Source organism: Trachypithecus francoisi, unplaced genomic scaffold, assembly GCF_009764315.1.
Source record: "Trachypithecus francoisi isolate TF-2019V2 unplaced genomic scaffold, Tfra_2.0 Lachesis_group0, whole genome shotgun sequence".
In the NCBI taxonomy this organism is placed as follows: Eukaryota; Metazoa; Chordata; class Mammalia; order Primates; family Cercopithecidae; genus Trachypithecus; species Trachypithecus francoisi.
In genome coordinates this window covers 113,852,779-113,876,305 of record NW_022681453.1, presented here as the reverse complement: position 1 = coordinate 113,876,305, position 23,527 = coordinate 113,852,779, and the positions used below count along the sequence as shown (strand labels likewise).

The 23,527-nt window shown below is 38.3% G+C and overlaps 1 protein-coding gene across 3 annotated transcripts in view; it reads left to right on the top strand.

Annotated features, from left to right (window-relative positions):
• The window catches only part of SERPINI2 (serpin family I member 2), a 32,844-nt gene extending 19,920 nt beyond the window's left edge, over positions 1-12,924 (top strand). For all 3 annotated transcript variants that reach the window (XM_033211624.1, XM_033211622.1, XM_033211623.1), the window contains 4 exons: positions 1,845-1,942; positions 5,468-5,554; positions 8,417-8,506; positions 12,675-12,924. In XM_033211624.1, the coding sequence (XP_033067515.1) occupies positions 1,845-1,942; positions 5,468-5,554; positions 8,417-8,506; positions 12,675-12,751 (352 nt within the window). In that variant the 3' untranslated portion in view covers positions 12,752-12,924. The remainder of the gene's footprint in view (positions 1-1,844; positions 1,943-5,467; positions 5,555-8,416; positions 8,507-12,674) is intronic.
• The last annotated feature ends 10,603 nt before the right edge of the window (positions 12,925-23,527 follow it).

Genomic DNA, 23,527 nt, shown 5'->3' with positions numbered 1-23,527 from the left:
GAGAATTATAATTAAGAAGCTCATTCAGTATTTGCCAGTTAAAACAATGATCTAGTTAGACTGATCGCCCCACCTAATTTCTAGCTCCAGATATGGGCCTCCTACTGAATGAACACATATCCTTGAGCACTAGTGTATGCTTCTAACCGGAGCACAGGGGCCAATGCCCAGAGGGCATAGACAAAGCTCCTCAGTAGAAATTGCCTGGAATTTTGCTGATGTCGGAAATATATATAGCTCCCTGTTTAAGATTATTACACATGTCTTTTCTTTCATAAACCAAGTTTCCAATCTGTATTTAAAATGCAAATTAGGCCGGGCGCGGTGGCTCAAGCCTGTAATCCCAGCACTTTGGGAGGCCGAGACGGGCGGATCACGAGGTCAGGAGATCGAGACCATCCTGGCTAACACGGTGAAACCCCGTCTCTACTAAAAAAATACAAAAAACTAGCCGGGCGCGGTGGCGGGCGCCTGTAGTCCCAGCTACTCCGGAGGCTGAGGCAGGAGAACGGCGTGAACCCGGGAGGCGGAGCTTGCAGTGAGCTGAGATCCGGCCACTGCACTCCAGCCTGGGCGACAGAGCGAGACTCCGTCTCAAAAAAAAAAAATAAAATAAAATAAAATAAAATGCAAATTAATGCTTTAAGCACCTATGAAGTCAATAAGTACTAGCTTCCCCCTGCCCCCCACCCACTTTTATTTAAATGGGAAAGTGAGGTTCAGTGATTGCTTTTGATTTGGAATCATAGAAGATCAGTGGCTGAGAAAATCTTTTGGGATTATCTGGTTAAGTTCCCTTTTCACAGGTGAGGCACATTAAGGCACAGACAGGTGAGCCAGACACTAGCCTCCTAACTTATGGTTTGGCGTTGGAAGCACTGGCTAGCTGCTTTTTTTTTTTTTTTTTTTTTTCCTCTCCTGTAATTTTTGTCTTTTATTTCCTTTGACAGAAATCTGGTTCCCCTTCCTTTATCCTTTTACAGGACTTATTCTGAAGATATTATGCCTGTCCATAAACTGAAGAACATCTCATTGACTGTGACAATGGGCGAGATGAATGATAGGTTATAAATATTTCTCTATTGCTTAATAGCTAACAATCTTCTCCAAGGACTGTGGATTCCTGTTCCCTGCTCATCATGTCATGGACATCTGCCAGGAACCATCTTTGATGGTGTGAAAATCTTGAATACCTAACACAGAAATTTTAGACTTGTTAGAAAGGAACCAAGCAATTGAGACCTTAGATAGAACTTAGAATTCTCACCTAGTTTTGTTGGGTAATTGTTACTTCAAAAAAATGCAATTTCTGTTCTCTCTTTCCTCCAACCATTTATCTGGGAAGCAAGTTATTGGCAACCCAGAACTGATTGTTGGAGCTGGGGAAAATGGTGTGAGATATAAGAAAAAGTAACTGAGATAATACAAACAAAAGATTTTACAATATATTATCCTCCAAGACATCTATTTAAAAATTGATAGCAGGCCGGGCGCGGTGGCTCAAGCCTGTAATCCCAGCACTTTGGGAGGCCGAGACGGGCGGATCACGAGGTCAGGAGATCGAGACCATCCTGGCTAACACGGTGAAACCCCGTCTCTACTAAAAAAAAAAAATACAAAAAACTAGCCGGGCGAGATGGCAGCACCTGTAGTCCCAGCTACCCGGGAGGCTGAGGCAGGAGAATGGCATGAACTCGGGAGGCGGAGCTTGCAGTGAGCTGAGATCCGGCCACAGCACTCCCGCCTGGGTTGACAGAGCAAGACTCCGTCTCAAAAAAAAAAAAAAAATTGATAGCAAAAATGTGCAGTGTTTCAAGACTTTTTCTTTTTCTTTTAAATAACAGATTTAAAGTAGAACAAAAAGTAGACTTCAAAGATGTTTTATATTCTTTGAACATAACCGAGATGTTTAGTGCTGGCTGCGACCTTTCTGGAATAACAGGTAGTATGATAAATAATTCTTATATTATCATGTTAATTTGTTTTGTTAGGACTACATTAACTAACTGAGCTTAAAACTGAAAGAGCATTCAGCTCTGATAAATATACGCACAGTGAATAAACGTCATAGTCATGTTGAGCTATCTGTAAACAAGTATTTTATGTTTAAGTAGCTTTTCTTCATGAAAGTCAAAAAGCATTTTGGAATGTTAGATAAGCACTCTGGCTATACTTCTAATAAAACTACATAAAAGTATTATATGGGTTTTTATTTCTGCCCTATTTGGATTTCCTCATCCGAATAATGGGAATTATAACTTTGAGTCTCTCATCTAAGCAGAGCTAATACAACTCTTAGAAACCAATTTGCAAATGTTAATTCACTAATATGAGAACACATGCAATAGTCATCCATAAGCTGCTGGATGATGAGCGCAATGAAGAAATTGTAACGCTACAGTTTGCAGATTTAGCAACGGTGTCTTTTGGGCTGACAACAAATCTGAGAAGATGGAGCTTTTATGCTCACTTGCACTGGGGGAATCCTGCATGGTTAACACATTCACTTGCACAACAAAGCCAACACAGTCTATGAACTCTTCGAGTTTCAGTGGTACTCAGTAGTTCAAAAATAACTAGCTAAAAAAAAATGGATGAAGAGAGACAATTTGTCCCAAGTTACTTACCCTCTTTTAAATTAAGTCTTCTGTTCTATAAAAGGGGCCTAAGCTTGTCTGTCTGATGAGGTTGTAAACCATAACATGAAATATTGCAGAAATGTTTTATGTATTTATTTCTATATAACTATCTGGGCTTTGGAAACATGTTGTTAATTTAGTCATCATTCATCAATTGTGTGGGCAAATGAGTAGAATGAAAAACTTTCCTGATGGAGGAGGTGAATGAGGTCACAAATATCAAAATGTTCATTATCACCTTCACACATGATGTGGCTACTCATTCTCACACTGACAGATAGATCTGACTTCTCTGACAATTTTATCAGCACTAGGTATGAGATGGTCAACATTAAATACTGCAACAGGATGCTCTGTGTGCCCTGAGACACAACCACCTCTTCAACCTTCAATAATCCAAACTATTTTTCATGCACTTCCTTTTCTTAAACTTCTTTCCAGCCATAGGGAGATCACTCAATTTGCCTCAGACACTTCAAATAGCCACTTGTTCTGCAAATTCCCAGCAATTTGTGACTTCTAAAAAATCTCCTGTTACAGGCAGATTTTTAAAGAAAATACTTCCAAAATGTTTCATAAAAGACTTTATTCAAGAAAATAACCCAGTGCGGAAAAGAATAAATGTTCAGCATTTTCTGTTCTTTCCCTCTTGAGTTACTTATTTGAGCTGTTTTAACCGTTTTGGTTCTGTCTTATTGCCTAGAATAGAATAGTCATAGCCAATGCTGATACCTCTGCCGGTAGCTAGGAGCACAGTAAATTCTCTGCTATCTCTAGTTATCATTTGTACAATAAACATTCACTAAAGGTTACTATGAAACAGCCCAACACTAGTCTTATGGGCCATCCGTGTGAAAGGGACACTACCTTATATTTATATAGTTCACAAGTTTTGAATGAAATGATTGTATAGAGTTACTTTGGAAACCTTGAGAAAAATATTTGACTTTTCACTCAGTTACTACTCCGTGTGTAATCTGTAGTAAAATATTTAACCTTTCTGAGTGTAAGCATTCTAATCTGTTAAGTGAGACAATATAGTGACTGGGGAAATAAATAAAAGAATGTATGTAAATCATCTACTTTAACATTTGGCACATAGTTAAATATGAAACAGCAAGTGGGAAAAGTATCACATTAATATTACTTGCACATCTAGCAAATATATTGTTTTCTTGTTCTCTTAATTTAATAACAATGTACTTAGAATTTTCATTTAAAAATTAAAAGAAATAATTATTATGAAGGTACAATGAATGAGTTTATAGAGTTCACATTCTTCTAACCTATCATATTTCAGGGCCTGTTCTTTTCCTAAGACTGGGTTTTGTCTGCAGTGAGATGGAACAAAGGAGACTAAATGGTTTAGTCTAATAGCCAGGGAGTCATTTGGGCTCGTGCCATTGCTAAACTGGGTGAAATTCTTTACTCCTTCCTAAGCTGCTTTGTGGTCTTTATTCTTGGTGTGGGCCACTAGGTCATTCCCTCTGTGTTTATTTGTCTTATTCCAGGCAATCCTGGGAGAAGAAGGTGCTTATTTGCGGGACCTTGAGAGAACATTCTCTTGCATTTCAGTTAATTCACACTAATAGAGTAGTTGCCCATCTCTCTCCACTTTGCAGGTTTCTATCACTAGATATACTCAGATGCATTGACTTATTTATTATTGGCTTATATAAGACAAATATTTATAGCAAGCCAATTATGAGCCAGGCAGTTTTCTAGAGCATGCTTCCTTTGTCCTCTGAGGAACATTGTTAGATCTATCTTGTCTTGCAAGGCAAGCTTGACATGCCTTCTGGGCTCCCAGCTTCACTTCTTCCTTCTTGAGGAGATTATACTTGCAAGTCACTCTACCAGAAATGCTTCACCTACACATCGGTTCCACCAAGGGGATAAAAATGAGCATTCATTCTCAGCTTGTATCCACACCAGAACAAAACGTTATAAGACACGCTCTTATGCTGAAAGTTTTAACAGGTTTTAAAGTGTATCTCTGAAGTGATTTTGTAACAGGTGACACAGAAGTTCCTTAGAATTTCATAGCTTCCCCAGATTTGAAGTTAGTACATTTTATTTTAAACTAAGATCAAAACTAAATACAGAATATAAAAGGCACTTTGGCTTTGAGGTTAAATATATGGGGTGAGATTAATTCAAATCTGGAAAGCCTCTTTCATTCTGTCTATAGACAATGGCTAAGGGAGGAAAAGCTCTCTGTCCCTTCAAATATTTCACTTAGTTGGATACATGATTTGAGGCTTACATCATTTACCTTTTATATCACAGAAAAACTTGATCTCTCTCTCTCTCTCTCTCTCTCTCTCTCTCTGTATATATGTCATGTCTGGAAGAGCTAAGTCTAAATCACCTTTATCTGTAGCAAATTGACTAAATAGGAAAAAGTTCATTTATTTGTTTCCTTGCCTTTGATCATTTGAAAATGTAATGATGCTGGGCGTGGTGGCTCATGCCTGTAATCTCAGAAATTTGGGAGGCCAAGGCGGGCAGATCACCTGAAGTCAGGGGTTCGAGACCAGCCTGGCCAACATGCCAAAACCCCATCTCTACTAAAAATACAAAAATTACCCGAGTGTGGATGTGGTGGCAGGCGCCTATAATCCCAGCTGCTTGGGAGGCTGAGATGGTAGAATGGTTTGAATCTGGGAGGCAGAGGTTGCAGTGAACTGAGATCGTACCACTGCACTTCAACCTGGGTGACAGAGCAAGACTCCATCTCCAAAAAAAGCAATTAATCTGGGACCTAATAGGTAATGGCTTTTGATTTTAACTCTTAAATACACTTTTGTGTATTTTTTTTTAACCAGATTCATCTGAAGTGTATGTTTCCCAAGTCATGCAGAAAGTTTTCTTTGAGATAAATGAAGATGGCAGTGAAGCTGCAACATCAACTGGTAGGGTCAATGATTTCTGGCCAAGCTAGAAGGAAAGATGGGGAGAGGATGAACATTACTGTGCTGACCCTTTTGAAGTATTGTAATCTTTTTCTTCTGCTATCTAATACACTTCAGGAGGAAAAAAAGGAAATGGTTGTATACACTGTTCATATTTCTCTTCAGTCACAGCATGATACAAAAAGGAAGGGAAACAGTAGGAGTTGAGGCCTGTCTCCTGATATTTGCTCACTTGTGAACTGGATTACCTGCAAATTAGCAGATAGGACCTGTGGAGAAAATTTTGGAGTTCAAATATAAAATCATTATTTTTTAGGAATGCTCACCCTTACATAATTGTATTTTATTTCATTCTTTCACTACACCAAGTTAGTCCCCACTTTGCTACTTTGATTCTTGTTATTGTTTCTGTGGCAGTGGCTCTCAAACTTAACCTGCACATAAAAATCACCTGGGAAGCTTTAAAAACTCCTATGCCCAGTCTATACCCCAAAATAATTAAATCAGTATTTCTGGAAGTGAAATCCAGACTCCAGTATTTTCTTAGGTTTTCCTAAGCGATACCAATGTGCATCGAAGAACCAGTGCTCCATAGTGGTTTGCAGCTTGCCCTTTTTATTACAAATGTGGTGCATAGACCAACAACAGCACCACTTGGGAGCTTGTTAGAAATGTAAAATCTCAGGTCCAAAACCTAGACCGACTGAATCAGAATCTGCATTTTGCAAGATCACTAGGAAATTTGCATGTACATTCTAGTTTGAGAACCACTCTTCTAGGCCATATTTCCTTGAACAAATGACATTTTAAATAGCATCTGTGCTGCATGTAAATAATGCTTGAAAAATAATAAGAAAAAAGCCCTAAAATCAATTAGAAATGGACAAGCAACTTTAATGAATTCCTCATAAGTCTATTTTAATTCCTCATACTATTTGGATTTTAATCAATATTTAAAAGCTATTTATCATTTAAAATGTCTTACTGATAAATATATAAAAATTGATATTCATTTATTAATATCTTGATTAATTTGCAATGCTGCATTGGGCCAATGGATTTTGACATCTGGATGAAACACACTGGACTCCATTATGATTTTGTCATCTGAAAGATTTTGCATTGCTAGGCTCAAGGAACTTGAATTGTAGGGGATGAGCTATATTAATCTTTGGAGAAGTCAAAAGGTTCTATTTGGATGAAATTGCTGGATCATGTAGACAAATTTTCCAGCTGCTTTCAAACAGTACTGAGAAAGTCCTCATAGATTTTTGTTTGATCTCATTATATTGGTGAGGAAACAGTCCCAGCAATGTAAAGTGGCTTACCTGAAGTCATACTATTGATTGACAGCAGCATTTGAACACAACTCATGTTCCCTGACTTTAAGTTCAGAGCTCTTTATGTTATTGCCCACTGTCTCTCATTTTAAGTCTAACTTTTCTAGGATTCTGTAACAATCACTAAGAGAAAACAGATGAATCAATAGTAAAACTCCTCAGAATTGTCAGCCTGGATATTTTGACTTTCAGAAATCCACTCAGGGACTGCTCAAAAGCAGAAAAAGTCCAAGTATTCACTGTGAATGGGAATGGGAGTAAAACTGACCTTGCTTTTGGATTTATCTTTTATTATTATTATTATACTTTAAGTTCTAGGGTACATGTGCATAATGTGCAGGTTTGTTACATATGTATACTTGTGCCATGTTGGTGTGCTGCACCCATCAACTTGTCAGCACCCATCAACTAGTCATTTACATCAGGTATAACTCCCAATGCAATCCCTCCCCCCCTCCCCCCTCCCCATGATAGGCAAATATGTTGCCTCCCCCCTCCCCATGATAGGCGTGTGATGTTCCCCTTCCCGAGTCCAAGTGATCTCATTGTTCAGTTCCCACCTATGAATGAGAACATACGGTGTTTGGTTTTCTGTTCTTGCGATAGTTTGCTGAGAATGATGGTTTCCAGCTGCATCCTAATAATTCATACATGAGCCTATATTCACTGGTTATTTGGGTAGCATACCCTTGATATTCTGGATAGGAGAGTGCCAATCATGTTATCATACTAAGATTATATTTGACTGTTTTACAATTCTAATGATATGTAGTGATTTTATTTTTCCTGGGATCTGAAAATAACAGTACAAAATAATTATATTGTTGGTAAAGACAGTATCTGAATTAAGCATAAAACGTTTAATCTAGATAGGAAAAATATGTAACTTTTTATATTTTCCCATTCTAAATATTGACAAATGATATAATGGAGCAGCATAATATCAATTATCACAGAAAGTAATTTTTAAGGCAGCAAATTTCTGCTTCAAATCTCATAATAAAAATCTCACACACATTCACTGCCAAATCCTAAAAACTCTGAGCTCACAGAATAATTTTGAAAGAGTAAGTAAAAAAAAAATTAATTTGAGCTCAGATGTGATTACCACAAACCCGAAGTATAAAAACAAAGTGCAAACATACCTAAATAGGAATTAGGAATTACAAACATTGTAGAAATAAATCATATAATGCAAATAAAAAGTGAACAGAAAATTACTGTTTAAAAGATAAATTTTTTCAACTGCTTTCACTAAATTGAATCTGGTATCTGGCTTTCTTCTTCACTGAGCATAAATATAAAGTTAGAATTATTCTGTGAGTGACCTAATATTTATTCTTCAGTACTTTGGTTTTTAAATTTATTGCAAATTCCTCTGTATGTAGAAAATGGTTATTTTTCCACATGTTAACTCCTTTCGCAAAATTACTTTTCCTATCTACAAGATGTATTATGAATATACTTTCTTTACTGATCTTTTAATGCAAGTATCTAAATAACTGTTGTCTCTATTTTATAGGCATACACATCCCTGTGATCATGAGTCTGGCTCAAAACCAATTTGTAGCAAATCATCCATTTCTGTTTATTATGAAGCATAACCCAACAGGTACCTTTTTTGAGAATTCTTTGGGGGAACTGATTATGTTAGGCAGAACTAGTTCCAGTTTCTAATTACAATGTACATATCTGAAGTCATTTGTTCCTTCAATGGATATTTGTTAAGTGCATTGTATATACCAGGTATTGTATTTTAAGAGAAGACAGAGGCCTAAAACAGGGCAGTGGTAATAATAACTGCCATCATGGCTACTATATGTGGTAGCCATTTCATATAACGATCACTAAAGCTGAAACCACTCCAAAAGATTAGATATTTGACTAGTAAAGACACAAAAACTCAGAGAAAGATTGTATAGTTTGTCTCAGGTTACATAACTAGAAAGTGTCAAGAGTGGGAATGACGGTCAACTGTCTGTGTATGATGCCACATTGGGGATGGAAATTGAGAGGTGTGGAGTTGTGAAAGAACTCAGATGTGGATGCCAAAACAGTAAGTGACTAGTGTAGGTTCTGAGGGGAAGGAAGGAGTCAAATCTCCAACTTGGTCAACTGGTGAAAGATGATGCAGTTAGGTAAAAAAGGGAGTGTGGAAGTAGTGGATTGGATTGGCATTGGACACAGTGCCAACACAGGGAAATGCAGATTGTCTGGATGGATGCTTCAGCACTTTCTCCTGGGAATAAGAGAAGCCAGAAATGTGAATACAGTGGGAAAACTGTCAAGTTTATGTTTAGGATCCTTCAGCAGTCATAATGCTCATGTGAGAGTTATAAGCCACAGGATAGTAGAAATTACATTTTACTCATCTCTGTATTCAGGCCAATATTTGGCAAAACGCCTTGCACATATCAGTTTCCCTATAGACACAGGGTGTGAAATTGGGCAGGGCTCAAGTTCCAGCTGAATTCACTAAGAGTTGTGAAACAAGTTGCTTGTCCTTTCTAAGCCACATTTCCCCTGTATCTTATTTGAACATAATAGTCGTACTCATCTCATAGAGTTACATAAAAGAATTTTTGAAGCCTGTAACACTGTGCCTGGCACATACTAAGTGTTCATTGTGAATAAATTAATATGAATGAGTGAGTGAATAAAAGAAGAAACGCAAGTGAAAAAGTATAAAGTCATTTACAGGGAGAAGAGACATAGTTAATTGCAGAATCTGAATCTGTTAGATTAACTAGGGATACTGATATTATTGGCCCAGTAAGGGATACATCACTCTTTTTCTGGCTCCATGGAACTCATGCTGAGTGACCCTTCTGAAAGTCATATTTTAAAAACAATGAAAGTGTTAGAATTGATGAGACTGCATTAACACAACTTCAATTCTAGTAATGGACATGTCAGTGTTCAAATGTATTCCAAGTATGTCATTTGATCTCTATGTCTAACCTTTAGATAATTCTAATTTTTTAGAATTAATATATAATTATGTAGTATGGAGCTTCATTGGGCATCAACGCACAAGTCTAAATGGCATTTAGAATAATTATGTTTTACTCTATTTTCCAAGTTGATGACTTGTTATATGCGAAGGCCAAGTAACAGTTATCAGTAAAACAGCAGCAAAAATTCAAAACCCACTTATCTGTTTATTTGTGATAATGCTTAACTAGCTGATCTTAATGACAGTTTGAACTGTTTTGTGTTCTTTATTCTAATGAGACTTTCTAAACTAGGGTTGCTCCTTTAAAGTATTGTTTAAAATAAATGGACACTCATTTATCATGGACTGTTCATTGTTACCTAATAAAATGTAGAAAGGGCTGTTATCTTAAGATAATGCATATTTAGTGATTTATCAATTTTTCTCTTGCAAATGAACTCAAGAAATCATTGAGATGAATGAAGATAGTGATTTGGCATCACCATAGTGAACTATTAAATGGCTTCATAGTATGCATAAAATGTATTCTGTTGATGATTTCTGAAGTATGAGGATGAATGATTTTAGGTTTAGTACAACTAATTTTTATGTAGCCTGGAAATTTTCTTTTATCCAAACAGTCCTTTTGTGTAAAATCTATACATTATTTGGATTTTCCTATCAGATGAGTTTTATACTGCAGTATATTCATCTAAAGCCCTTACTAAGCTAAACATCTAGAACAATAAAGCACCTTTTTAAGGTTGAAAATATAGGCCCACTTTATAGGCTTTGAGAAGAAAATTGTGAAAGATACTCATGAAAGGTACCATTCCTGAAAAAATAGTCAATTATGATTTTGAAATTGACAGGACTCCAGACATAATGAAAGTTATTGCATTTAGAACTCTTTTGGGTCATGTGTTGAGGGGAGAAGCAGACTGCAGAATATCCATTAAGAATTTTTTTTCTAGCCATTAGCTTGGTAATGCTATTGTATTGTAATATTAGGAGGTAAAAGTTGCTTCCATCTGATGAAGATGTTGTATAAATATGTTGATTAAATATGGGGATACCTATTTAGAAAGGAAGCATGAAGATAAAAAATAATAATCACTTTTGCTTCAGTCTGCCTCTAAATTCTTCGCTATTATGTCAAGGGAGATTTCATTAATCTGACCAATTTAGTAGTGAGTAGACTGATGATGACATGAAGACTCAATTCAAAATGTGATTCTTCCTGAAGAAACAGATTGAAAAGGCTGGTACTAATGGCTTTTATGTAACATTCTACACTTCTAGGTATTTAAAATTTTAAGATATTGTGTTCAATTATAAGTTAGTGTTTATAGAATTTACTTTAAAATGTTTCCACACAAACTATTCTGATGAGCATTTTAATGCGATAGCATTATGGCATTAGTATTATGAAGATAAAAGAGTCACTGCTTATTCCTATTGTGACTAAATGTAATATCTATTCTGGGAAATGTATTTATGTATCTTTATGTATCTGAAATATTGGGGTATTTGTTTTCTTTTTCTCATAATTATTTTAATATTTTGAAACAGAACATTGTTGACTATTATTCATAATAAAAAGTAAAATCTGGGTTGGGAGCGGTGGCTCACGCCTGTAATCCCAGCACTTTGGGAGGCCGAGGAGGGCGGATCACAAGGTCAGGAAATCGAGACCATCCTGGCTAACATGGTGAAACCCTGTCTCTACTAAAAATACAACAAATTAGCCAGACGTAGTGGCGGGCGCCTGTAGTCCCAGCTACTTGGGAGGCTGAGGCAGGAGAATGGTGTGAACCCGGGAGGCGGAGCTTGCAGTGAGCCAAGATCGCGCCATTGCACTCCAGCCTGGGCGACAGAGCGAGACTCTGTCTCAAAAGCAAAAACAACAACAACAAAAACAAAACAAACAAACAAATATATAAAATCTGCTAGAGTTTATATCTATTTTCATGTTATTGGTTCTTCAAAGAGTGTGTCTTTGAACTGAATAGTAGAGTTAATTAAAAAAGGGCCATCCTACTATTATTTCAAATACATTTAAATATCATTTTCATTAGCTTTAAAATTATGCAAAATTTATCGCCTTGGAAATTAACTTTTATTACATCTGAGCGTAAGGGACTTAAGGCAACATTTGACATTGATTGATTTAGGTCACTTCTCTTAACCCAGTTGAAAAGAACGGTGAATAAATTTTGGTATATCATTCTGTTTTGTCCTTCAGTTCTTAGTTCCTTTTCACTTGCAGACACAGAATGGTTGAAAACAGGTATTTGCATTTATGCTGTATACTATATTACTTTGGTGAGGATTTGAAAATACTAGAGATATAAAAATATTGTCTTTGGCAGTAAAGTAAGCTTTGATTCAGCACTGAAAAAGGAGAACTGAGAAGTTGCACTTTTAACCCTGAAGGCTTACATTACATGCATAAAATGATGACTGCTAATGCTTTAAATTTAAAACTCTACCATGCTCATCACCATTTTATTATGCTATGTTCTCCAGACTGGGTCTCTATATTTAGAAGAACACCTCTCTGTCATTTTATTTTTATTTTTGCTTCCCTCTATGAAAAACAGGATTAATGCTTTTTCCATGACAAGCTGTAGTGGATATTAATTTACTTCATAAATTACCAGAAAATGATTAATAATGATATAATTATGAATTTGAGACAAAGGAGGCTTTGCTATTAGACACCGCCTATTTATCTTACAGAGAAAAAAGGCCAAATAATATGTTAAATATTAAGAAAAACTAATTATTGTCAGTTGTTTTCTCCAGAAATTCCTAAAATATGTTTGCTTGTTTGTTTCCCTAGAATCAATTTTATTTATGGGAAGAGTGACAAATCCTGACACCCAAGAGATAAAAGGAAGAGATTTAGATTCACTGTGAATGAAAACACAGCCTCAGAATAAAAGATGATTTCTTGAAAATAGTTGATTGGCTAAATATCATCATCTTGACAATATTTGCTCTATATCTTATATCTTTTCTGTTTTAAACTGTGCCTGTGTTAATAGATATCTGTCTTGATGAATAAGTAAAGTTAGGTATGCATTTGTTTCTGTTCTTTTTGTATGTTTTAGAAAATCTATGTGCATCTAAAACCTTGAGCATACATAAAATATTACCATTCACATGTTAGAATAATCCTGTCTATAATATCTTAAATATCAAATTCTTGTCTTATATATCAAATTTATTATATCCTAAAATACTGGACTATTAAACTCACGCATAGCACCATTATCTAGCTATGGGGAGGTAAGGTCAAGAGACCGTGGCCGTGGTACATGCCTCTCTGGGGTGTCACTTAAGACACAGAGATCCAGTATTCCTTGCAGTAGAGGAGCTTTGGGCATTTCGCTAATCTTAACTTGTTGTTTGACATGTTACATTTAATAATTTTGAAACATACCAGTTTTTTTCCTACTGATTTATGGTTTTAAAATGTATACAACATAGAAATACCGAGCACTTTTGTAAAGCATTCCTCTTTTTGTAGGTGAAAGTGGCAGCATAATTAGTGTGACTTAGGAAGCTGAAGTTCCACAATTTTACAATACTGAGCCAAGGAAGTGTTAGAGTCAAGATTGTGCACTATAAAGATTAAATGCAGATCCCTTCCCTTGAATACTCTGAAACATCACATCTAAATATCAAAAGCTAAAACTACATTCCAATATTACTTCATGTAGCATGTTTCACAGTTTTTCGATGTTCAAGCTAATGTTGTAAAATGCCTTTTTGTTTGTTTGTCTTGGGAATTTTGGCAGAGAGCTTAATGATAATGGCTACACCTCACTGAGCCCTAATTTTTTGTTGGGCTCACTGAAGTAAGTACTTTTTACATTATGTTAAATGTACTAAAATTTTTATGAAACAGCATTACCTAAATTCCTGATAAAGAAACTGAGATTCAAAAATGTTATAAAATTAGTCAAAGACACATAAGTGATAAATAATGGTGGGTAGATTTGAACTCAGAACTACTCGAGCTAGAAGTCTATGACCTTAATTACTGAATTATATTCCCTTTGCAGGGAAGGAAAAAGTAATTTTCTCTCTACTTCTCATAGCTTTGAGCTAGTATCCATTGTAATAAAAGACAGGATAGCCACGTGTGGTGGTTCACATCTGTAATCTCAGCACTTTGAGAGGCTTAGGTGGGAGAATCACTTAAGGCCAGGAGTTCAAGACCAGCCTGGGCCACATAGTGAGATCCTGTCCAAAAAAAAGTTAAAAATAATAGCCAGGTGTGGTGGCACATGCCTGTGGTCCCAGCTACTCGAGAGGATAAGACAGGAAGATCACTTGAGTTTAGGAGGTTGAGGCTGCACTGAACTATGATTATGCTACTGTACTGTAGCCTGGACAACAGAGTGAGTCCTCATCTCAAAAAACAAAAGATTCACAAGAGAAAAACAGACATTTGTTAACACATATACCACATGTACACATAGAAGATACCCAGGAAAAAAATGAGTAAATCTCAAAGAAGTGGCTTAGAACTCTGGCTTACATAGCATCTTTGACAACGAATAATACATTGTTGAAGAAATGACAAAGGAAAAGGACCTTGGATTTTTAAGGGCAGTAAATTGTAGGAAGGCAAATATATGGTAGATAAAGGCTATTTTGTAAAATTTGTTGTGTAGATTCCTGTGGTGATATCTCCAGGATGATAAGCATCTTAAGTCATCTTCAGTGATCAAATTCTGTCCCACTTGGTAGAGAGAGGAGGAGGGATAACTTTGTGAATTTGTATCCTGTTTTTAGGCAAATTGTTTAGGCAAGGCAAATAACTTTTCCTGTATCTACTTCTTCTCAGTTGCCTTTAGCTCAAAATAATCCTTATACAAAAGTGGCATCTTTTGGGGTGGCATATTCTGCTGCCCTTCATCTTCTACTTTAATTTTCAAAGTCTAGGTATCCATCTACAGAAAAATCTGTAGTAATACTCAAGACATTATGAAGCCAACTTTAGAATGAATTGTGATTGCTTAAAAATCATAACATAGTTGAAAGCAATGTTCATTACTTTCAATTTGAGCATACTTAAGATATAACACAGTAAATACTAATCTATATGTTAGTGACACACATTTGTGGCGTAAATTCCTCACAACATATCTGTTTTAAAAATATGAGTCTTTGATTCAGGAAGGAGAGAATAATGAGTTAAGAGGATAGTAGTTTCATTCAGGTTTGGTCCAGATTCCTGTTTCTCTTGGGTTGGCTGAATTCTTCTGATCCTCTTTCATGCATTAGATGTCATGCTCTGGGGATTCATTCATTCATTCTACAAATATTGAGCTTCCACTATGTTCCAGGTAGTTTTCTAAGCACAAGGGGTATATTAGTGAGCAAGTCTGACAACGTCCTTGTCTTCATGGAGCTGACATTTTACTGGTAGCAATAAACCAGTGAACAAATTCAAAAACAAGTTAATTTCAAATGATAATAACTGATGACACTAATAAAACAGAATAAGAAACTAAGAGGAGTTCAATAATTGAGATAATGTAATAAGATCACTACCCAAGTTTCACTTTAAGCACATATTCTTACAGTGTGTTCCTAATATATTTGTTTTCTTTAATAAGATTTGCTGAAAGTCTGCCTCGAGTTCCCTACTGAGGATCCTGAAAGAATTATACAGAAGTTGGGTAATTTCTTTCTGATTTCATGTTCTTCTTCCATTTGGCTTAAAAATGGGAAGAATGAGTAGCCTTCTAGTGTGGATTGAAGCTAAAAAACACCATTTTCTACCACGTTTTGGAAATACTGTTGCCAAACCACTTCCAAAATTAAAACATTTAATTTTTACCTTCAATTGAAAGTAACTCAGTAGTTATTGCAAGTTTGTATCATAAAGGTTACAAGTGCCTAGAATACATTTACAAAACATACATCTATTTATGAAGGAAAATAAGTATGAAATAATTTTCTTTGCTAAACTATATGAAGTCTGTAGAATTCACCACAGTCCGTAATCAATATGGGATAAAATTGCTGTCAAATTAATACCCCTTGTAAAAGTCCAGTACATCATATATAGGAAATATTTTTATTCCTCATGGAGGCAAAATAATTATTAAAATAGTAATATTTCTTTTGGAAACTTTGGGTTTTATTGACTTCACATAGCTATAATTCATGGCATATTCTAGAGGAGTGGTTACCAGACTGAACTTGGGTCTGCCTGCCTGGCACAGCAAGATCAAACAATGACATTGGGATTTGCAAGAAGAAAAAGTGGGGGCATTTATTGCAGGGCAACAAGCAAAGAGAATCAGGCAGCTTATGCTTAAGATCTGAATTTCCCAGTGGCTTAACTGTAAGAGTTTTTAAAGGCAGGGAGGCAGAGGTTACAGGCAAAACTATAAATCAATACATGGAGGCTATAGGTGGGTTTGGCCTAAAAAGGTGGGACATCTCAAAGCAGGTGAGTGGGGAGGATGGCATGGCCCACAGATCATAGGTGGATTCAAATATTTTCTGATTTGTGATTGGTTTGGCTTTGACTAAAAGTGTGGGCCAGCAGAAAGGAGAGTTGAGCTCTGGCCTGTGAGCATAATTTCCTTCAGGGCCCTCAGGAAGAAATTAAGAACAAAGAATGACAGAGTTTAGTCCTCAGTTCCCCCCATCTGAGATCTATGTGCCAGCAGATGGCTTTTCCATGTGGTGAGGGGTCCAGGTTTCTGAAAAACAACTCAGGGACATATGTGAAGACTTTAACTTTACTTTCTATAGAGAAGTAAACACTGTGGCTCTAGCTTCCTTGGCTATTGTTTTCAGATATTACTGTATTCTTACTTATCAGGTTGCTCATTTACTTCTCAGGGCTAGGTCGGTGACTGGAATTTCCCCAGAAAGAACTCAAAATTTTCCTTTATTTCCATGCTTTGTGGGTGGCAGGCCCGTAGGAGGGATCCCTGCTTCATCTCAGAGTCTGCCACATCACGCAGTACAACTGAAAGGCCAAAGACCTGAGAAAAGGAAACAATTTCTTTCTTTGGAGAGACTTATAAAATCTCCTGAATTGGGTAATGATGAGATGGAAACCTTCAAAGGTACAGAGAAAACTTTAGGCAGGTTTCATTAAAAGTCTCTGCCTTGGACCTCTGGAAATAAGATACTTCCTTACTGTGTAGCCTTATACCATTGAAGCATACTCTATGAAGGACTAACCCTCGAGCCATGGACTGGCCTGAGTCTGACTACATGCACATGGTAGAAGTGTGGGCCTATTTAATTTGTTTGCTTGCAAGAGCATTTGATTTTGTGATTCCCTTCTCCCCTTATTTTCATGGTTCCTCATATGATAATCTCTAAATCTGAAGCCTAAAATTCTAAATGTCAATAATCTGGTTTCTTTCTCCTTTCAGTTCCTCAACTGATCACTCTGATGATAAAAAAGGAATCAAAAGTTGAGATATTTTTCACTGTCCAACATTATAATTTTTGGCTTGTCACATCAATTCTCTGGAGCTTCAATGCCCTCACCTATAAAATGAAGGGTTGGTTGGACTAATCCTATTTCAAGTCTTTATTCCAAAGTTCTATCTTGGCAAACCTTGGGCTTCTCCTCAAAGACACATCTTTGAAATAATGTCTTTTAAGTTTTTATTGTCTATAAGCAGTTGTTTTGCACAAAACAAAATTACATTCCAGATTTATTTCTCACAAGGATCTTGATCTTTTACATTATTTATTAATAGTTGTCTCTTTATAGGTTTGAGATTTATTTTTTAAGAACAGCATATATATATTTTTTCACTCATGTCCATGTGAAGAGACCACCAAACAGGTGTTGTGTGAGCAATAAAGCTTTTTAATCATCTGGGTGCAGGCAAACTGAGTCTGAAAAGAGAGTCAGTAAAGGGAGATGGGTTGGGGCCATTTTATAAGATTTGGGTAGGTAGTGGAAAATTACAGTCAAAGAGGGTTGTTCTCTGGCTGGCAGGGGTGGGGGGTCACAGGTGCCCAATGGGGAAGCTTTTGAGCCAGGATGAACCAGGAGAAGGAATTTCACAAGGTAATATCATCAGGAAAGGCAGGGACCAGCCATTTTCACTTCTTTTGTGATTCTTCACTTGCTTTGGGCCATCTGGACATATACGTGCAGGTCACAGGGGATACGATGGCTTAGCTTGGGCTCAGAGGCCTAACATTCCTGCCTTCTTATATTAATAAGAAAAATAACATAAAATAGTATTGAAGTGTTGGGGCAGTGAAACATCTTTTTGGCGGAGGTGGCATGGAGAGATAATGGGTGATGTTTCTTAGGGCTGCTTCGAATGGGGTTAGGAGTGGCGTGGGAACCTAGAGTGGGACAGGTCAAGTTGAGGGAGGATTTTGTGGTAAGGGGTGATATTGTGGGGTTGTTAGAAGGAGCATTTGTCATATAAAATGATTGGTGATGACCTGGATACGGTTTTGGATGAATTGAGAAACTAAATGGAAGATACAAGGTCTGAATAAAAGAAGGACAAAAATAGGTATTAAAGGATTAAGAATTGGGAGGACCCAGGACATCCAATTAGAGAGTGCCCAAGGGGGTTCAGTGTAATTACTTGCTTGGTTGGTGAGGTTTTGGGCTCTATCCTCGAGTTTTTTTATGTTGTCATACACCAGACCAGATTGATTTAGGTAAAAACAACACTCTTCATTTAAAAATATACAAAGTCCTCCTTTTTCAGCAGTGAGTAAGTCAAGGCCTCAGTGGTTTTGGAGGACAACTGCAGTTAAAGAGTCAACTTGGGCCTGGAAGACTGATAAAGTTTGTGATAGGTCTGTGGTGCTAGCAGAGAATTCATTAGAGAGGCTACTGAAGGTCGTGACAGAGGTTGAAATGCCTGCTATTCCAGTATCGAGAGCAATAGCAGAGGCAGAAAGTCCTAAACTGACAAGCAAGGGAATTAGTGAAATAACTCTTTTTTGTTGTATTGGTGTCATGAGGGGAACAGGGAGCTCTTCAGTCCCATTTTCAAATTGAATTTTGGGAGTAAGGAAAACTAGTGTGCATGTACTTGTCCAGTTAGCAGGTAGAAACATGTAGGTAGAGGATCCACAGAGGAAGAAGAGACCTTGTGTGAGGCAAAACTGGAAATACAAAGTAAAATGATGAGAAGGAGTGCTGAAAGGGGTGTCTTGTACCCAGACTCCTAGGGATCCAGCTGGGGTGGCAGCCATCAGAGGTTGTAATGGGGACTGATGGGGTAACTGTGTAGAGGGGGAGGTTTGATTTTCATGGTGTATGAGTGTCTATGAGCAACCTTTCACTGTTATTTATGGGGCTGGGTATAAGTAAACAAGAAGAGAGCCTGGGAGGAAAGTCTGATGAGCAAGGGGAAAGCAACCCAAGGATGGAGTGAAAAAGTACCTTCCTTAGCAATAATTACTGCTAATGTTTTAAAGTTGTCAGTATTGATAGAGGGTTTATCTGTATTATAGAGCTGGAAGGCTCCAATTGTTTCAGTGACGTGTGTTGTTGGGCTTTGGAGATGAAGAGTGAAGGAACATCAAGAAGGTGAAAGGTTACCCAGGGGAATTCCAGTGGGTCTTTGCCAAGAGATACATAAGGAGTCGCCACAGGAATAGTGGTTTGTGTTGTGAAGGATCCAAATATTGGGGGAGTAGAGTTGATATAAGGAGAAACATTTTTTAAATAAGTGCGGAGAAGGGCAGCAGCTTGCTGATGTGAAATGTCTGGGGAGGTCTTGCTGGACCTGTCTAGAAAGTAAATGAGTTCCTCAGGAGGGTAAAGGTGAGGGCTATTAAAGGAAGTTCAGAGGTATAGGGAGACAGGAGATATTGCCCAGTCTGTATGTAAGGCAGGGACAGCTGTGTAGGTGCTGGTAGAAAAGGAAATGCAAAGCCAGCAATTGTTCACTCAGGAGGGATTAGAAACAGCAAAGGAGAGAGTGAGTAAGGTTGATAGTGTGGTGGAGATAGCTGGGGAGAGGTAGAGGGTGGCTTAAGAATGGGAATGAGAATAAGAGTGAGTATAAAAGTAAAGAATAGAACTTCATCAGGGTGAAAGTATTGGAGGGTGCACTACCAGCAAAGATCATCTATCCAGTCTAAGAGGGAGTTAAGAGTGGTGGTTTGGGGATAGCACCAGGAGATATCAACTGTGATGGCTTGGAGAAACAGTGTAAACTGGCAGTGTAAACAAGAGTAGGGCATTTATGAGTAGTTGAGAAGGGTGAATAGGAGTATGACTAGACAGAAGATAGTAGGGATGACTAGTTTTGGGGCCTCAGTTCAAGTAGTGGGGGTGGCTGCCTAAAGCCCTGTTGTAAAAAGTAGGGTAAGGATGAACAGACCTAATAGAATGAAGGGATTTATTAGGCTCATAAGGGTGATTACTGTTCTTCAAAAATGTGAGTGAATTTAAGGGAAGTAGGGGAGAGTGCTTGTGACTTCCAGGAGGAAGAGGAGAAATTAGGTTGTCTGTCAGATGGACATAGCTTTATTCTGGAATGTGGAACCCAGTGGGGAGGATCCTGCAGGCAGAAGGCAGTTGGGGTACTAAAGATGATTAAGTAGGGTGTGATCCATTGAGGTTGTAGAGTTTGAGTGGTCAGATTCTTAATAAGAACTGATCGTCCAGCTAGGGTGTCTTCATATGGCTGAGAATCTGGAGTAGTCAAGAGAAGATTAGCAGTCTGGCAAATTTCCTGTCTAGCCTGCTGGAGGACTGGAAAATAGTTGCCTAGAGGGCTGGTGTCTCAGATGAGGTTGGGGCCAAGCAAGAAAGTGCATCCATATAAAAGTTCAAATGGACTGTACCCTGTAGCATCTCGAGTACAGGCTCTAATTCTAAGAAGGGCAAGAGGTAAAAGTCCTGTCCAGTCCTTTTTAATTTGGAGGCTGAGCTTGGTGAGGTGTATCTTTAAAAGACCATTAGTCTGTTCTACCTTTCCTGAAGACTGAGGATGGTAGGGTGTATGAAGTTTCCACTGAATACCAAGAGTCTGAGAAACTGCTTGGGTGATTTGACTAGTAAAGGCTGCTCTGTTATCAGACTGTATAGAGGTGGGAAGGCCAAACCAAGGAGTTATGTCTGACAGAATGGAATAAATGTGGTGGCCTTCTCAGACTCTGTGGGAAAGGCCTCTACCCATCCAATGAAAGTGTCTACCCAGGCCAAGAGGTATTTTAGTTTCCTGACTCAGGGCATGTGAGTAAAGTCAATTTGCCAGTCCTGGGCAGGGGCAAATCCCCGAGTTGATGTGTAGGGATGGAAGGGGGCCTGAACAATCCCTGAGGGGCAGTAGAATAACAGATGGAACACTGTGAAGTGATTTCCTTAAGGATAGATTTCCACGATGGAAAGGAAATGAGAGGTTCTAAGAGATGGGCTAGTGGCTTGTAACCTACATGGAAGAGGTTATGAAATGACAACAGAATAGAATGAGTCTGTGAGACTGGAAGGAGATATTTTCCTTGATCCAAGAACCATTTGCCTTGTGTGGGAAGAGATTGATAGGTGGAAGTTTCAGTGGGGGAGTAGGTGGGAGTGACCAATGAGAAGGAGAAAAACTGGCCATGAAGGACAGAAGTTGGAACGCTAGCTGTTTCTTTAGCTACCTTATCAGCATAAGCATTGCCTAGAGCAATGGGATTTGATGCCTTTTGATGGCCCTTGCAGTGAATGACTCCAGTTTCCTTTGGAAGTAAAGTGGCCTTGAGAAGAGTGTTTGTTAAAGAGGCATTAATAATGGAGATCCCTTGTGTAGTGAGGAACCTTTTTCTGCCCGTATAACAGCACAGTGGTGCAGGATATGGAAGTGTGTTTAGAGTCAGTATAAATATTGATGCATAGTCCCTTTGCAAGAGTGAAGGCCCAAGTTAAGGCAATGAGTTTGGCTTGCTGAGAGGTAGTGGAGGGAGGCAGAGCAGTAGCTTCAGTGATAGATGTGGAAGATACTACAGCATAGCCTACCTTTGCTGGTGAGTGGCGATTAGGCCTGATGGAGCTGTCATCGATAAACCAAATGTGATCAGGGTGAGGAACAGGAAAGAAGGAAATATGGAGAAATGGGGTGAATGTCAGGTGGATCAGAGAGATGCAGTCATGAGGGTCAGGTGTGGTATCCAGAATAATGTGGGAGTCCGGATTGAAGTTCGGGCCAGGAACAATGATAATTGTGGGAGACTCAACAAAGAGTGAGTATAGCTGAAGGAGCCGGGGAGCAGAAAGTATCTGCATCAGGTGTGAGGAAGAAAATAAATTTTGGAAGTTACGAGAGCTGTAGAGAGTGAGTTGAGCATAGTTTGTGCTTTTGAGGTCTTCTAAAAGTATTAGGGCGGCAGCAGCCACTGCACAGAGACATGATGGCCAGCCTAAAACAGGAAGGTCAAGTTGTTTGGACAGAAAGGCTACAGGGCACGGTCCCGGTCCTTGTGTAAGAATTCCGACTACACAGCCCTGCACTTAGGCTGTGTGTAATGAAAAGGTTTGGGATGAGTCAGGGAGAACTAGTGTGGGAGTAGTCTCTAAAGCTGTCTTCAAGGAATGGAAAGAGAAGTGGGGAAAAGATTTAGGATCTGTGGGGTCAGCTACATTTCCTTTTGTGAGTTTATATAATGGTTTTGTTAGGATGACAAAACCAGGTATCCAAAGGCAAAAGTATCCAACCATGCCTAGGAAGGAAAGAAGTTGTTTTATAGAAGGTGTTGGGGTTTGAGAGATCAGTCATACTCAATCAGCAGGGAGAGCATCTGTATTTTTATGAAGAATTATGCCAAGGTGGGTAACGGATGGAGAAGAAATTTGAGCTTTGGAGGGGGATACCTGATATCCTTTGAGGAATAAATATTGAAGGAGCAGGAGAGTGTCTCGTTGGGAAGATTCAAAGGAGGGGCTACAAAGTAGAAGATCATAAATATTTGGATAAGATGAGAAGTGGAGGAGTGGAAAGAAAGTAAATCATGCGAAAGAGCTTGGATGAAGTAATGAAGGCTGTCCCTGAAGGCTTGCGGCAGCACAGCCCAGGTAAACTGCTGGGACTGATGGGTGTCAGGGTCAGTCCAGGTAAAAGCAAAGGGAGGCTGGGATGAGGGGTGCAGAAGAATAGTGAAAAAAGCATCTTTAAGATCAAGAACAGAATAGCGAGTTGTGGAGGAAGGTATTGAGGACAAAAGAGTATACCGGTTGGGCACTACAGGGTGGATAGGCAAAACAATTTGGTTGATAAGGCACAGATCCTGAAGTAACCTGTAAGACTTGTCCAGTTTTTGGACAGGTGAAATGGGGGAATTGTAAAGTGAGTTTATAGGTTTTAGAAGCGCATGCTCTAGCAGGCGAGTGATAACAGGCTTTAATCCTTCTAAAGTGTGCTGTGGGATGGGATACTGACATTGAGTGGGATAAGGGTGATTAGGTTTTAATGGGATAGTAATGGGCATGTGATTGGTTGCCAGGGAGGGAGTATAGGTGTCTTATACTTGTAGGTTAAGGTGGGGGGATATGAGAGTAAGACGCAAAGGAGGCTTTGGGTTGGGAAGAAGGGCGGCAATGAGATGTGGCTGTAGTCCAGGAATAGTCAGGGAAACAGATAATTTGGTTAAAAAGTCTTAGCCTAATAAGGGAACTGGGCAGGTGGGGATAACTAAAAAAAGAGTGCATAAAAGAATGTTGTCCAAGTTGGCACT